Source organism: Triticum urartu, chromosome 5 (assembly GCF_003073215.2).
Source record: "Triticum urartu cultivar G1812 chromosome 5, Tu2.1, whole genome shotgun sequence".
In the NCBI taxonomy this organism is placed as follows: Eukaryota; Viridiplantae; Streptophyta; class Magnoliopsida; order Poales; family Poaceae; genus Triticum; species Triticum urartu.
This window is the reverse complement of record NC_053026.1, coordinates 648,809,963-648,825,980: the sequence shown is the minus strand read 5'-3', so window position 1 is coordinate 648,825,980 and position 16,018 is coordinate 648,809,963. Positions and strand designations below refer to the sequence as shown.

The following is a 16,018-nucleotide window of genomic DNA, read 5'->3' as shown; positions in this document are numbered from 1 at the left end:
AGAAGAAGAAGGGAAGAAAGCAGACCAAGAGAAGAAAGGGTCTGTTTGAGGTGCCCAAGCCCAAAGATACATCTAGAGTTGGCACAATATCATGCAGCAATTGTGGTAAAGAGGGTCATAGGTACACCAACTGTGGACATGCACTCAAGCCATCACTTCTAATGAGAAAGAACAAACATGAGGTACACAACCTCTTCCTTCATTTCATTTTGCATTGCAGATCTCTAATTTATACTAACATTCTTCTCTCTTTCCAGCCCAATAGGAAGAACCAAGCAACTGCTTATACTTCTACTAAGCCTCCAGCTGCTCCAAAGCCTCCAGTTGCTCCAAAGCCCACAAGATCTACAAGTACTTCTACTAGGAACACAAGGCAAGCAGCTCCCACACCCAAGAACAAAAGACAATCATCAAGTGCTGCCAGGACAAGCAGATCAACACCCACTACAAGAGCTGCTGGTAGGGCACCTTATGCTCCTCCAAGAGCTGCTGCAAGTCAGGCTGCTGCTGGTCCTTCACATGGACAGAAGAGGAAGAGGAAGCCTACCAAGTGGGATGATTATTTCACAGCAAGTGGAAATCACTGAAATGGAAAACTTACTTTGGGCTAACTTGACCTGAATCACCTAAGGTTTGTTACTCTCCTTATATGCCTCTCATTACAGAAAACCTGTAGAAGTTTGGTTATTTGTTGATAAAACCTACGGTTAATTCTATCAATTTCTAGGTAACAGGAACATGTTAGTACCGAATCCTTAAAACAGGGTTGGTGTGGTGAGTTCTTAAACCTGGTTACTCATGTGTGTGTGCCCATCATTTGGACACCAGGAGACCTCTCAATATAAGTACACAAATGAATTGGTTCAATTATTTTAAATAGTTTAGAGTGAAGAAGATCGGGTTGTTCTCGAAAGGCTTTTTTAGGTTCTAATTCTTTATTTTATCATGTAGGTGTTCATGTGCGCCCACCAATGGATGTGTACATGGCGCAAACTCCATGGCTCGCGGCTCTCAAGTTTAGTTAGTTGTTAGTCTGCTGATAAGCCACGACCAACTTAGTGGTTCGTTCTAGTACTGGGCATTGTCATGGTCAGTTTTGGTTCTAATTCTGTAACTGCGCTCAGACTGTAGCTCATCTTGTAGTAGCTGAATCTGACTAGCCTTGGTGGCCATGTAATTCAGCTGTATCTAGTACTGGTGTCTGGTGCTAGTGTTTAGCATGTAAATGATCTGATTATCTATGGAAGTTTCAGTTTCGTTGTCTTAATTCTTTTTTCTGGATTTAAAAGTGCAAGCTCGGATGGAGATCAATGTACTGTGCTTAGGTCCAGGAGAACCAACCAACAGAACTGTCTAAGGCAATTTTTGCGAAGACATTTTACTTTCTAGGGGAAAGGTGTAAATGCATTAGTGACTTGATCCTGCCCCTTTATTTCAGATCTGACGTACCATGCGTCCCTGGAGCAGCGTATCATGCCAAGGACCGTAGCACTAGATATTTCCCCTTGGGTGCCGTCGACATCACGACACGACAAAACAGGCATCAACCCTATATTTGGGTGCCTTCGACATCATGACACGACAAAATAGGCATCAACCCTATGTTTGGGTGCCGTCGACATCACGACACGACAAAATAGGCATCAACCCTATGTTTGGGGTGTCATCGACAACACGACAAGAGAAGGTAGGCATCAACCTATATTTGGGTGCCGTCGACAACACAACATGACAAGATAGGCTCAACCCTATATTTGGGTTCGACAACACGACACGACAAAATAGGCACCAACCCTATGTTTGGGCTCGACAACACAACACGACAAGATAGGCTCAACCCTATGTTTGGGTTCGACAACACAACACGACAAGATAGGCTCAACCCTATATTTGGGTTCGACAATATGACACGACAAGATAGGCTCAACCTTCTTTTTCAGCCACTTCAACCTTCTTTTTCAAATCAAAGTTCTCTTTCTCTAAGTTGATCATCTTGTCAGCTGCATCTAGAGGTATCTTCTCCTCATCCACATCCATCATTATTTTCCTATAATTCTCCTTGTGCACAGACTTCTGAACAGATTCACAAAAGTCCTTGGTAAGCTGAATGTGCTGGTTGTACTTTTCCTGTACCATCTTAATTTATGCTTCTAACTTGGAGATCTTCTCCTCATTAGCTAAATTATCTCTAATTCTGCCTGCCTTGGCTTCCTTATACAGATCCCAGAGTTTTGTCAATGAATTCTTTAATGCATAAGGCCATTCATTGTCCACCTATTCCACAACACCACAATTGTTACCCTCCTGCAACCAATTTTTTTCCTTTTAGTTAACAATACAATAAACAGATAAGTGAATTATAAACAAGTGCATAATTTTTTGGGTTACTTTAATACAAAAAGCACAGCATTGAATTGCATTACCTATATGTAAATCATTTATACATATTTCAATACAATAAAACAACATCTCTCAGTTCTGTAAAGTTAGTATCTACATCATTCCTAAAACAGAGCCATTACATTACCTATATCTAAATCAATTAATTCTAATCTAAAAAACAGAGCCATGTCTAAGAATTCCAACAAAATAAAGTAACAGAGCTATATTTAGATCTAAATCTTATTTGCTACTGACCTTCTTGGCGCAACCATAAAATCTACGGCCAGTGTTCAGCCCATCGAACACAACAAGCCTCTCAGGAGCATTCCCATGCTTGCAAAGGTGCTTTCCAGTGGCATCAATGCCTGACCAATCCCTGTCCTCTATTGTTGCTGGGCGCTAAGTAGAGCAAAGTGGAGAAAATCAAAACAAATGCAATCTCTCATCTGAAAATCGAAAATCGCAAACCCTAACCCTAGCCAGAGAGCAGTGGGGATACTCACATATGGTTCCTCATCGACCTCATGTGCCAGCTGCGACACCGAATCTGAGCTCGTCTCGCCGTCATTCCACGACACCATGGCTGCGGTCGCCGCCGACGACTGATTTCAGCTGGCAACGGCGGCGGCGGCGGGGGGGGGGGGGGGGGGGGGGGGAAGAGGAACTAGGTCACGAGGGAGAGGATGGGGAATGGTGGCGCGTGCTTGAGCTGGTCCGGTCGAACCAGGTCAACGGAGCGCCGCTAACGGGCGTCATGCGCGCGCCGTCTGCCCCTTGCCACGTGGCCTGATGGCTGGGCCCGGGACGTCAGGTTTTCTGTCAAAACGCGGTCAAGCGACCAGTTAGTGCTCTGTGCAACAAAATTACTGAAAAACGGTGGTTTCTGCAAACTTTTATGAAAACGGTGGTTTTTCGCACCAAGCGACGCAATTGTGGTGGTTTTTCGCAATTTACTCCCCTAGGAGTAACGATAAATCTAATGATAAATTGCTAAATCAGAAGATTTTTTGAACAGTGCTTACAAGAGATGGTATATATTTCGATCATATGCATGTTTACTTTAACATGCTTGCTGTATGCAACAAAGACCAACTTATGTATAAACTCCAGAATTGCTCATTTGCCACTTGAGATCTTGTATTCTTACTTTACAACTAGCCATCTGTGACAGGTTCAACGTTTTTATACCCTAAACATGTCAAATGCAATCAAAATTGATGGTCAGGTGCAATAAGCCTTTTATGCCATTTGAAAAAAAATGATTCAAATCATAGAACAAAATGATTAGTGTACTATTGTTCACTACTTTTGTCCATTTTAGCCAGCTTTGCCGCATATACCTCCTATGGCGAGGAGCTTAATGCGCCATCATCTGTTGCAAACTCGCAACCAAGGCGGTGATTTGTGAGAGTTATAGATGAAAAGGAAGTGTATAATCTGCTACGTACGTGTATGTGTTCCATCAGGCCATATACACGGTCTGAATTATTATGCACAGAGCACATGCCCTCATAGCACAGAGACACCAGACACATTACTAAGGAGTACCATAAAAATTCCTCAATAATTTATCGCAGATTTGTGTGTGATCCAAGAAATGAAAAGATTCCTAGCACACATGTGGGTATTTATCAAAGCAGCTCTAAACAGATCCATTGTTGGAAAAAACAAATAATCAGTTCAATTGCTAAATTCCACCATGAAGATTGATTACATGTTAAACATGATCCACCCATTAAGAAATAGCATTGTAACCCTGCTGTAGTACCGTCGAATGTTGCTGAAATGCTGCCCGTTGAGAGATGCCCTTACTGACCCCTGCACAAAGCGAACGCTCTTCAATAAACACATAGAAAAATGTGATTCATACAACAATAGTTAACAACGCCTGAAGGTTTTCACGGAGCATAATGCCACAATGTTTTTTTTTGACAAAATGTAAATATATACTAGTATTGAATTAGGCCCCATGACTATGTACTTTAGAGAACATATTAAACTACATTATAAACCTACATAATTGACTTCCACCATGCGAACGTTTTCACCTTCAAGCACTTGTTGCGTGACGTGCAAACAATATCACAAAAACAGTATACCTTAAGTACCTCCTACTAAAATGGAATTCTATTTCTTTTTTTTTCTTTCCTTCTATACAGACAGATAAATCGATTAAATAAAATGATTTCTCACTCTGATGTGGTGTGATAATCACATAAATGGTATGCCTTGTAAGATTTAGTCTGCTCAGCATAATCAACTTTCCATATCAGTAAATGCTAGCAGTTTGCCCATTACTCATCATGCCCAATCCAATGCAGTAGCATGTATCTGGAAGCAATACTAAGTTACTTAGATAGGGAGCTACAGCACGGTGCCCCAATATGGACTAGTATGAACCTAACTGCATATATATACAACATTGGAGTACAATGATTGCACTTGTGTGGTCATATTGTCATCAATGAGTCTGTAAATGAATTATTTGCCTGCATTATCTGATTATCTCAAACATGTGATCAGTGCAGTAACATGTGTCATAAAATTTTCCATGATGATGCATCAGATATAAATATTCAATAACCACAATAATGTGAATACAGATGCGGGTACTCCACAAACTATGCAATGACCCAATCGTAAGCGAACAGATAATGTTATTGTATCATACCTATTCGCTGTATTACTATCAGTATGACCTAGATTTGAATATTTACTGTTTCCATTTGCAATTCTCCACTGATTTGGTTCATCTAAATATATGCCACACTAGCTATATCCACTAAATGATTTACTACCTCAAGGCAATCCTGGGAGTAGCAATTCAAATTGTACCATCCATGACCCAACTGCTTGATCACGAAGCAATGTTGTCGCATCAAACAAAGGTAGTGATCAGGCTGCAGCTAAGCAGAAAGTTGGCACTCACTAGTTCAGCTGGTCTTTTCAATTAGTGAAATTAATTGCAGGAATTGGTTCTAATAAGTACTTTCTAACACTCCTCATCAACTTAAATTAACCTCCTCAGTGACAATATAGGACACAATTAGATTGTATTTTTCATTTTTACCAGGATATTAGCTTTACTTTGTTTAGCATGTATTTTTTTTAAATGATAGTAAATGAGAAATGGCAGCCCAGCAGAATTTGGCTTATACATGTCTCATACAACTCGTAAGTACATGTTGTCACTATGAGATTCAGTATGCCCATGTCATCAGGAAATGGGGCAATTCACACCAGTTCAGAAGTGCATACTTGACACTTGATTTTTGCCCTAAGTCAGTCTTCTCTACATTTGACCATGTCTATAGGAAAATGTGATAATATATACAACATATATAGTACAAAAAAATATTTTATGATGAATCTAACAAAACTAATTTGGTGTTGTAGATGTTGATATATTTATGAATAGACCTAGTCAAACTTGTCAAACTTAAAGAAGTTTGACTCAGGGCAAAATAGAACTTCAAATAATTTAGAACGGAGCGCGGATCACATTCTACATTTGCATTACACCTCATGACCAGATGACTTGTATAGAGTTAATCTAACTATTTCAGTTAAATATCATAGGGTTATGCCATATGCTCGACACTGATGCAAACGGACAGAAAGTGGACTTCCCGTGGAATAACTTTGCCAACTAACACAACATGTATGGAGCTATTTTCAGATCAAGTAATGGTGAACTGATAAATTAAGCCAACATTCAAGGGTTTAAACGATCTTTTGTAGATCGTTAAAGTGACCAAACTGTCATTCCCTTTACTAGATTATTATAAGTTTGTGGACCATAGGCTTGCAATTTTATCTATTCCTTCCTAATACGCATCACATTTAAAGAACATCAGTGATAGGATTGCCAGTGCGACTGTCTGTGGATCTCTAATCCGAGGCCAACCTAATTCACCCTACCAATTAGTAAAATCTGCTTCATGTTCAACGGCCCACAGTACTAAAGTACTAGTAAGCACATATTTGCCACCCCTACCGATGCTGTCATGATCCTGTAACTAATCTCAACTCGAGCATTTCATCAAACATCTGCTACGCAAAACCTAACCCACATCCTTGTTGGCAAAACGCGCCTAATTTCACACGGCCCTACAGCTAAAGCCGCAACCAACATTTCGTCGAGCACTTGGAGAGCAGTGGTAGCCTGGCGGTGGCACTGACCTGATCTTCTTGATGAGGATATCGCGGAGATTCTTGCCGAGCTCCTGGGAGCGGACGCGCGCCATGAGAGCCTTGCGCGCGAGCACGCGCTTCTCGGAGTTCTTGACGTGGTGCTCCGTCCGGCGCTTGATGAGCCGCTCGATGCCGCTGGACCGCATCTTCCGCTCCATCACCTGGAGCGCGCGCTCCAGGTTGCCGTCCCTCACCTGCACCACGATCCCCCGGGACGGCTGCACCTGCCCGCGGCTCCCCCTCCCCGCGGCCGCGGCCGCCGCCGGCCAGATCCCCCGCGCCTCTCGTGCTAGTGCCTGCATCGCTTCGCTCGCTCGCTCGCTCGCTCCTGAATGAGTGCCTGCCGGGGGTGCCGTTGCGTCGAGATTCGGGACGTCTCGCTCTCGGATCTCGGCCAGCAAACCCCTCCCCCTTTACATGTCTACATTTTTTTTGAGGGGTCCCTTTACATGTCTACAAACACAAAAGGAGAGAAGGATTTCAAATTGGACAAAAAAAAAGCCCATTTTCATGTATAAAAAGGCCTTAAGCCCCGTTATTTTGGAGCTCACTTTAATGGTATAAAAACACACCAGGAAAATGGCATGACATATAAAAAAAGAAGGCCATTTGGGATCATGAAAAATTGGGGAAAGTTGTTCTCTCGAGAAAACATGACAACTTTTGGGAAAAATGACACAACAATAAGTGTGAAACAAAAAAAAGGAATCCACCTTGTTATGTTAATAAAATAAATGGCCATAGTATGTGAAAAACAAATTAACATAGCATGGCAAAAATATGAATGGTGCGTAGAAAATAAATTCGGCCATGCTACCTATGATAAACTACCATGGCATAACCAATACAAATGTCATGGTTTTAAATAAAATTGCCATCCTATTATTAATAAAAATGTCATGCTATTAATAAAAAATGCTATCCTTTTATTAATAAAAATGTTATGTTATTAATTATTAAAAATAATATGCTCTTAATAATAAAAACGGACATCCTCTTATAAATAAAAATGACATGTTATTAATTATTAAAATGGCATATTATTAATAAGAACAAAATGTTATTAATTATTAAAATTCCATGTTTAAAACTGCCATCCCATTATTGATAAAAATGACCTGTTATTAATTATTAAGATGCCATACTCTTAATAATAAAACTGTCATCCTGCTATTTAAAAAATGTCTTGTTAATAATTAGTAAATGCCATGTTATTAATAAAAAATGACATGTTATTAATTACTACATCTGTCCTGGTATATTAGTCCCCTTTGTATTCTGTGCCAAAGTTAGAACTTAAATTTAACTAACAAAATATTAATGCATGTCATGAAAAATAATATAATTGGAAACCATGTTCAAATACTAATCCAACGATATAATTTTTAGTAGCATGCATTAATACTTTGTTTGTTAAATCTCTAGTCAAAATCTGACACAAAATACAAAGGGGACTTATAAACCAGGATGGAGGTAGTATTTAAAATGCCATATTATTAATTGTTAAATTTGAAGGAAATATGCCCTAGAGGCAATAATAAAGTTGTTATTTATATTTTCTTATATCATGATAAATGTTTATTATTTATGCTAGAATTGTATTAACCGGAAACTTAGTACATGTGTGAATACATAGACAAACAGAGTGTCACTAGTATGCCTCTACTTGACTAACTCGTTAATCAAAGATGGTTAAGTTTCCTAGCCATAGACATGAGTTGTTATTTGATGAACGGGATCACTTCATTAGAGAATGATGTGATTGACTTGACCCATCCGTTAGTTTAGCGCTATGATCGTTTAGTTTATTGCTATTGCTTTCTTCATGACTTATACATGTTCCTATGACTATGAGATTATGCAACTCCCGAATACCGGAGGAACACTTAGTGTGCTATCAAACGTCACAACGTAACTGGGTGATTATAAAGATGCTCTACAGGTATCTCCAATGGTGTTTTTTGAGTTGGCATAGATCGAGGTTAGGATTCGTCACTCCGGTTGTCGGAGAGGTATCTCTGGGACCTCTCGGTAATGCACATCACTATAGGCCTTGCAAGCAATGCGACTAATGAGTTAGTTGCGGAATGTTGCATTACGGAACGAGTAAAGATACTTGCCGGTAACGAGATTAAACTAGGTATGATGATACCGACGATCGAATCTCGGGCAAGTAACATACCGATGACAAAGGGAACAACGTATGTTGTTATGCGGTTTTACCGATAAACATCTTCGTAGAATATGTAGGAACCAATATGAGCATCCAGGTTCCGCTATTGGTTATTGACCGGCGATGAGTCTCGGTCATGTCTACATAGTTCTCAAACCCGTAGGGTCCGCATGCTTAACGTTCGATGACGATCGATATTATGAGTTTATGTGTTTTGATGTACCGAAGGTAGTTCAGAGTCCCGGATGTGATCACGGACATGACGAGGAGTCTCGAAATGGTCGAGACATGAAGATTGATATATTGGAAGGTTATGTTTGGACACCGAAATGGTTTCAGATGAGTTCGGGCATATACCGGAGTACCGGGGGTTACCGGAACCCCCCCGGGGACTTAATGTGCCTACATAGGCTTTAGTGGAAGAGAGAGGAGGCGGCCAAGATGAGGGCCCGCCCAAGCCCAATCTGAATTGGGGAGGGGGGGGGCTGCCCCCCTTTCCTTCTTCCCTTCTTCCCCTTCCTCCCCCCTTCTAGTTGGACTAGGAAAGGGGGGAAACCTACTCCTAGTAGGAGTAGGAATCCCCCTAGGGGGCGCACCATGAGGCCGACTGGCCCCCTCCCCCCCTCCTTTATATACGGGGGAGGGGGCACCCCATAGACACACAAGTTGATTCTTAGCCGTGTGCGGTGCCCCCCTCCACATATTTTGTGACGCCCCTGATTCAATCATACACTAATCATACACGCAAATGTGTACGATCAACATCAGGGACTCACGGGAAGATATCACAACACAACTGTAGACACAAATTAAAATAATACAAGCTATATATTACAAGCCAGGGGTGTAACGCCCCGAGACCGATGTGCCACGTGTCCTTCAGTTATTCGCTGTTGTTGCCTTGTCATTGCTTGCGTGTCATGCATTGCATATCATGTCATCATGTGCATTTCATCTGCATACTTGTTCATCTTATGCATTCGAGCATTTTCCCCGTTGTCCGTTTTGCAATCCGGCGCTCCGTTCTCCTCCGATGCTCATTTCTACCTTTCTTTCGTGTGTGGGGATTAAACATTTCCGGATTGGACCGAGACTTGCCAAGCGGCCTTGGTTTACTACCGGTAGACCGTCTGTCAAGTTTCGTACCATTTGGACTTCGTTTGATGCTCCAACGGTTAACCGAGGGACCGAGAAGGCCTCGTGTGTGTTGTAGCCCAACACCCTTCCAAAGTGGCCCAAAACCCACCTAAATCTGCTCCATCATCTCGGTCGTTCGATCACGATCGCGTGGCCGAAAACCGCACCTCATTTGGACTCTCCTAACTCCCTCTCCCTATAAATATGTGCTCTCCTCCGAAATTCCCGGGTCTTCCCCTTCCTCCAACCCTAATTTTTCCCTCGCGCCGCGCCGGACATGTCCGGACCCGGCCGGACAAACCGCCGCCGTCGCCCCGCGCCCAATCCGGGCGTGCCACCTGTCGCCGTGCGCCTCCCTCCGCCCGAGGCCCGCCGGGCCCGAGGCGAGCCCCCGCGGCCCGGGCCACCGAGCGCCGCCACCCGGGTCTTCCTCTCCGCCATCTCAGCCGCGCCTCCCTCTCCTCTCCGCCGCGGCCCGCACAGCCCCCCGCGGGCCCGCCCGGCCCGAACGCCCGCGCCGCCGCCGCCTGGCTCCCGAGCCCTTGCGCCGCCCGCCCTCCATCCTACGCGGCTCCGCCGCCGCCTCTTCGGCGTCGCCGCGGCCGTCACCCCGCGCGCCGGCGCCCGACCTCTCCCGCCGGCGACGACCTGGCCGCGCCTCTGCCACGCGCCGCGCACAGCCGCCCGCGTCGCCCTGGGTCCCGAAGACCCCGGATCCGGCGCCCCGCTTCCTCTCCGGCGAGCCGTCGCGCCGCTCCGGCCATCCTCGCTGCTTCGACCACCGTGGCGCCATTCCCGTCCATCCTCGATCTCCGTGCTCCGGCGAGATTCGGTGGATCGGGACGAGATCCACCGGGATCTCATCCAAACACCCCGCCTCAGATCTACACCGAGCCATTCCGCACCGCTCCGTCCCGTTGACTTTCTCGGAGAGGTCCAATTTCTACTAAGTCCCCGAGATTTCCATGTTTCATATGCCCATGTTCATCGCATTGTAACTCCGCATCCGTAACTCCGTTTTGGGCGTATAGCATATCAAAATGTTCGTCTCTGAGAGCACATCATTTCATCTCATTGCATCATTTTCATTTGAGTTCATCTTGATGCCCGAAATGCTGTTAGAAGAGTGCTACTTGAGATAATTGTCAGATCTGATGCTCCATTTAGATATTTGTTATTTTTGCCATGATTATTGTGTGCATCATATGCCCATGAGCTCTACATATGTTTTGTTAAGGGTTTTGCCATCTTTCCAGAGGTGCAACCCATGTATTTTTGTGATGTGTGTGGTGACTAGCACAAGCTTGCCAAGTGAGGCACTTGGTAATGCTGATTTCAGGGACTTAGCATTTCCACCAAGTCCTTGATCTGTTTATATCATATGGCCATATGTTCATGTTGTTTCCTAGTGATCCGTGCCTCTTTTGAGGATGATCAGTAAGGATGTTTTGTTAATCTTGTAGTGCTCTATCCATCCATGTCTTTGTTTGCAATTATGGAGCAACCTATCCTGAGTCAATCGAGCTCTACTTTTGTCATTTTGTGAATCTGGGCAGATTGTCTACTTGTTAGCGATTTTGCCGATGATGTTGTAGTTGATCCTTGCATGCTATGTTATTGTTCTTGCCATGTCTAGCTTGTATTTTGTGTATTCTTAATGGATGTATGCTTAGATTGTCATGCCTTGCTCTGTAGTGAGTGCATCGAGCTCGTAAATATGCCTACTTGATATCTGTTTCAGCATGTTCCAGTTTTCACTAAGTCTGAGAACTGATTATGTTTTTGCCATGTTCACATGCTTGCAATTGTATTTTCTGATCCATTTTGGCTCAAGGTCACTAAGGGACTTTGTTAAGCTCTTTGAGTAGCCCCATGCCATGCTTTACTTTGCCATGTTCAGGTCCTGTAGCATATAGTTTTGTGGCTCCGAAGAGTGCTATCTGATCTGAAATTCCAGGCTTGTGTTAATTTCACTAAGTCTGAAATCTATTTACCGTTTGCATTTTTGCCATGATTGTTTGAACCTGTTAGTGGATGAATTGGCCGTAGCTCACTGTTCATATTTTGTTAAGCATCATGAATGGATCCCTGCCATGTATTTTGTTGCCATGTTTGAGTCCTGTAGCATGTTCATCTTGTTGCATTTAGTTGGCTACTTGCTGTAAATCACAGACTGGTGTCATATTTGAATTGCTTGCCATTTCCAAACCGTAACTCCGTTTCCAGTGATCTTTATATCGTTTTCAAGAGATTTCATCTCATCTTTCCAGTGGCACACTTGGATTTCCAAGTTGAGGCCAGGTTCTTTCATTCCTTGTCAAATCATGCATATGCATCGCATACCGCATCCCGCATATCATACCATGTTCATGTGTTGGTTGTTTACTATGTTGTGTGCTTCTTTCCGGTGTTTGCATCTTCGGGTTAGTTCCGGTAACGTCGCGTTTGTGAGGACCCGTTCGTCTACGTCCGTTTGTCTTCTTCATGGACTCGTTCTTCTTCCTTGCGGGATCTCAGGCAAGATGATCATACCCTCGAAATCACTTCTATCTTTGCTTGCTTAGTTGCTCGCTCTTTTGCTATGCCTGTGCTGCGATACCTACCACTTGCTTATCATGCCTCCCGTATTGTTGAACCAAGCCTCTAACCCACCTTGTCCTAGCAAACCGTTGATTGGCTATGTTACCGCTTTGCTCAGCCCCTCTTATAGCGTTGTTAGTTGCAGGTGAAGATTGAAGTTTGTTCCTTGTTGGAACATCATGGAGATGTTTGATTCCTTGTTGGAACATGTTTACTTGTTGGGATATCACAATATATCTTATTTAATTAATGCATCTATATACTTGGTAAAGGGTGGAAGGCTCGGCCTTATGCCTGGTGTTTTGTTCCACTCTTGCCGCCCTAGTTTCCGTCATATCGGTGTTATGTTCCCGGATTTTGCGTTCCTTACGCGGTTGGGTTATAATGGGAACCCCTTGACAGTTCGCCTTTGAATAAAACTCCTCCAGCAATGCCCAACATTGGTTTTACCATTCGCCGCCTAGCCCTTTTCTTCTTGGGGTCGCAGCTCCAAGGGTCATCTTATTTAAACCCCCCGGGCCAGTGCTCCTCTGAGTGTTGGTCCACCTCGTCAGCCGCCGGTGGCCACCAGGGGCAACTCTGGGCTGGCCTACCGGAAGTTTAGACAATCTGAGTGTGCCCTGAGAACGAGATATGTGCAGCTCCTATCGGGATTTGTCGGCACATTCGGGCGGTGTTGCTGGTTGTTTTACCATTGTCGAAATGTCTTGTAACCGGGATTCCGAGTCTGATCGGGTCTTCCGCTAGAAGGAATATCCTTCGTTGACCGTGAGAGCTTGTGATGGGCTAAGTTGGGACACCCCTGCAGGGATTTGAACTTTCGAAAGCCGTGCCCGCGGTTATGGGCAGATGGGAATTTGTTAATGTCCGGTTGTAGAAAACCTGAAGTTGACCTTAATTAAAATGCATCAACCGCGTGTGTAACCGTGATGGTCTCTTTCCGGCGGAGTCCGGGAAGTGAACACGTGTTGGAGTTATGCTTGACGTAGGTTGTTCTTAGGATCACTTCTTGATCATTAGTTATCGACCGTGCTTTGCCTTCTCTTCTCGCTCTCATTTGCGTATGTTAGCCACCATATATGCTAGTCGCTTGCTGCAGCTCCACCTCATACCTTTTACCTTACCCATAAGCTTTAAATAGTCTTGATCACGAGGGTGCGAGATTGCTGAGTCCCCGTGACTCACAGATACTTCCAAAACCAGCTTGCAGGTGCCGTTGAATCGTGCAGATGACGCAACCAAGCTCAAGGAGGAGCTCGATGAAGACCTTGTCCTTTGTGTTGTTCCGTTCTAGTAGATCAGTAGTGGAGCCCAGTTGGGGTCGATCGGAGACCTTGTCGCATTTGGGGTTCTTCTTTTATTTTGGTTCCGTAGTCGGACCTTGATTGTATCTGGTTGATGTAATGCTTTATTCATGTAATTGTGTGAAGTGGCGATTGTAAGCCAACTATGTATCTTTTCCCTTATGTATTACATGGCTTGTTTGCGAAGATTACCTCACTTGCGACATTGCTTTCAATGCGGTTATGCCTCTAAGTCGTGCTTCGACACGTGGGAGATATAGCAGCATCGAGGGCGTTACAAGGGGCCTCGAGGGCTTGAATACATAAGCTCGGATACAAACAAGTCAGCGGAAGCAACAATATCTGAGTACAGACATAAGTTAGACAAGTTTGCCTTAAGAAGGCTAGCACAAAAGCAATAACGATCGAAAAGGCAAGGCCTCCTGCCTGGGACCCTCCTAACTACTCCTGGTCGTCGGTGGCCTCCACGTAGTAGTAGGCACCCTCGGGGTAGTGATGACCCACAAGTATAGGGGATCTATCATAGTCCTTTCGATAAGTAAGAGTGTCGAACCCAACGAGGAGCAGAAGGAAATGATAAGCGGTTTCAGCAAGGTATTCTCTACAAGTACTGAAATAAGTGGTAACAGATAGTTTTGTGATAAGGTAAATTGTAACAAGCAACAAGTAACAAAAGTAAATAAAGTGCAGCAAGGTGGCCCAATCCTTTTTGTATCAAAGGACAAGCCGGAACAAACTCTTATATAAGGAAAAACGCTCCCGAGGACACATGGGAACATCGTCAAGCTAGTTTTCATCACGTTCATATGATTCGCGTTGGATACTTTGATAATTTGATATGTGGGTGGACCGGTGCTTGGGTGCTGTTCTTACTTGAACAAGCATCCCACTTATGATTAACCTCTATTGCAAGCATCCGCAACTACAACAAAAGTATTAAGGTAAACCTAACCATAGCATGAAACATATGGATCCAAATCAGCCCCTTACGAAGCAACGCATAAACTAGGGTTTAAGCTTTTGTCACTCTAGCAACCCATCATCTATTTATTACTTCCCAATGCCTTCCTCTAGGCCCAAATAATGGTGAAGTGTTATGTAGTCGACGTTCACATAACACCACTAGAGGCTAGACAACATACATCTTATCAAAATATCAAACGAATACCAAATTCACATGACTAGTAATAGCAAGACTTCTCCCTTGTCTTCAGGAATAAACGTAATTACTCACAAAGCATATTCATGTTCATAATCAGAGGGGTAATAATATGCATATAGGATCTGAACATATGATCTTCCACCAAATAAACCAACTAGCATCAACTACAATGAGTAATCAACACTACTAGCAACCTACTAGCACCAATCCTGGACTTTGAGACAAGAATTGGATACAAGAGATGAACTAGGGTTTGGAGATGAGATGGTGCTGAAGGAAATATGCCCTAGAGGCAATAATAAAGTTATTATTTATTTCCTTATATCATGATAAATGTTTATTATTCATGCTAGAATTGTATTAACCGGAAACATAATACATGTGTGAATACATAGACAAACAGAGTGTCACTAGTATGCCTCTACTTGACTAGCTCGTTAATCAAAGATGGTTATGTTTCCTAACCATGGACAAAGAGTTGTTATTTGATTAACGGGATCACATCATTAGTTGAATGATCTGATTGACATGACCCATTCCATTAGCTTAGCACCCGATCGTTTAGTATGTTGCTATTGCTTTCTTCATGACTTATACATGTTCCTATGACTATGAGATTATGCAACTCCCATTTGCCAGAGGAACACTTTGTGTGCTACCAAACGTCACAACGTAACTGGGTGATTATAAAGGAGCTCTACAGGTGTCTCCAAAGGTACATGTTGGGTTGGCGTATTTCGAGATTAGGATTTGTCACTCTGATTGTCGGAGAGGTATCTCTGGGCCCTCTCGGTAATGCACATCACTTAAGCCTTGCAAGCATTGCAACTAATGAGTTAGTTGCGGGATGATGTATTACAGAACGAGTAAAGAGACTTGCCGGTAACGAGATTGAACTAGGTATTGAGATACCGACGATCGAATCTCGGGCAAGTAACATACCGATGACAAAGGGAACAACGTATGTTGTTATGCGGTCTGACCGATAAAGATCTTCATAGAATATGTGGGAGCCAATATGAGCATCCAGGTTCCGCTGTTGGTTATTGACCGGAGACGTGCCTCGGTCATGTCTACATTGTTCTC

General features: G+C 43.5%; 1 protein-coding gene across 1 annotated transcript; it reads right to left on the bottom strand.

Moving 5' to 3' along the window:
• Positions 1 to 3,927: 3,927 nt before the first annotated feature.
• Positions 3,928 to 6,955, bottom strand: LOC125511564. Its single transcript, XM_048676972.1, has 2 exons — positions 6,565 to 6,955; positions 3,928 to 4,200 (listed from the first exon to the last, which is right to left on the bottom strand). The coding sequence occupies exons 1-2, from the start codon at positions 6,876 to 6,878 to the stop codon at positions 4,191 to 4,193; spliced, it is 324 nt and encodes a 107-aa protein (XP_048532929.1). The 5' UTR covers positions 6,879 to 6,955; the 3' UTR covers positions 3,928 to 4,190.
• Positions 6,956 to 16,018: the final 9,063 nt, after the last annotated feature.

Excerpts from the sequence above, each read along its gene's own strand:
- LOC125511564 (XM_048676972.1), bottom strand. The coding sequence starts at position 6,878 with ATGCAGGCACTAGCACGAGAGGCGCGGGGGATCTGGCCGGCGGCGGCC.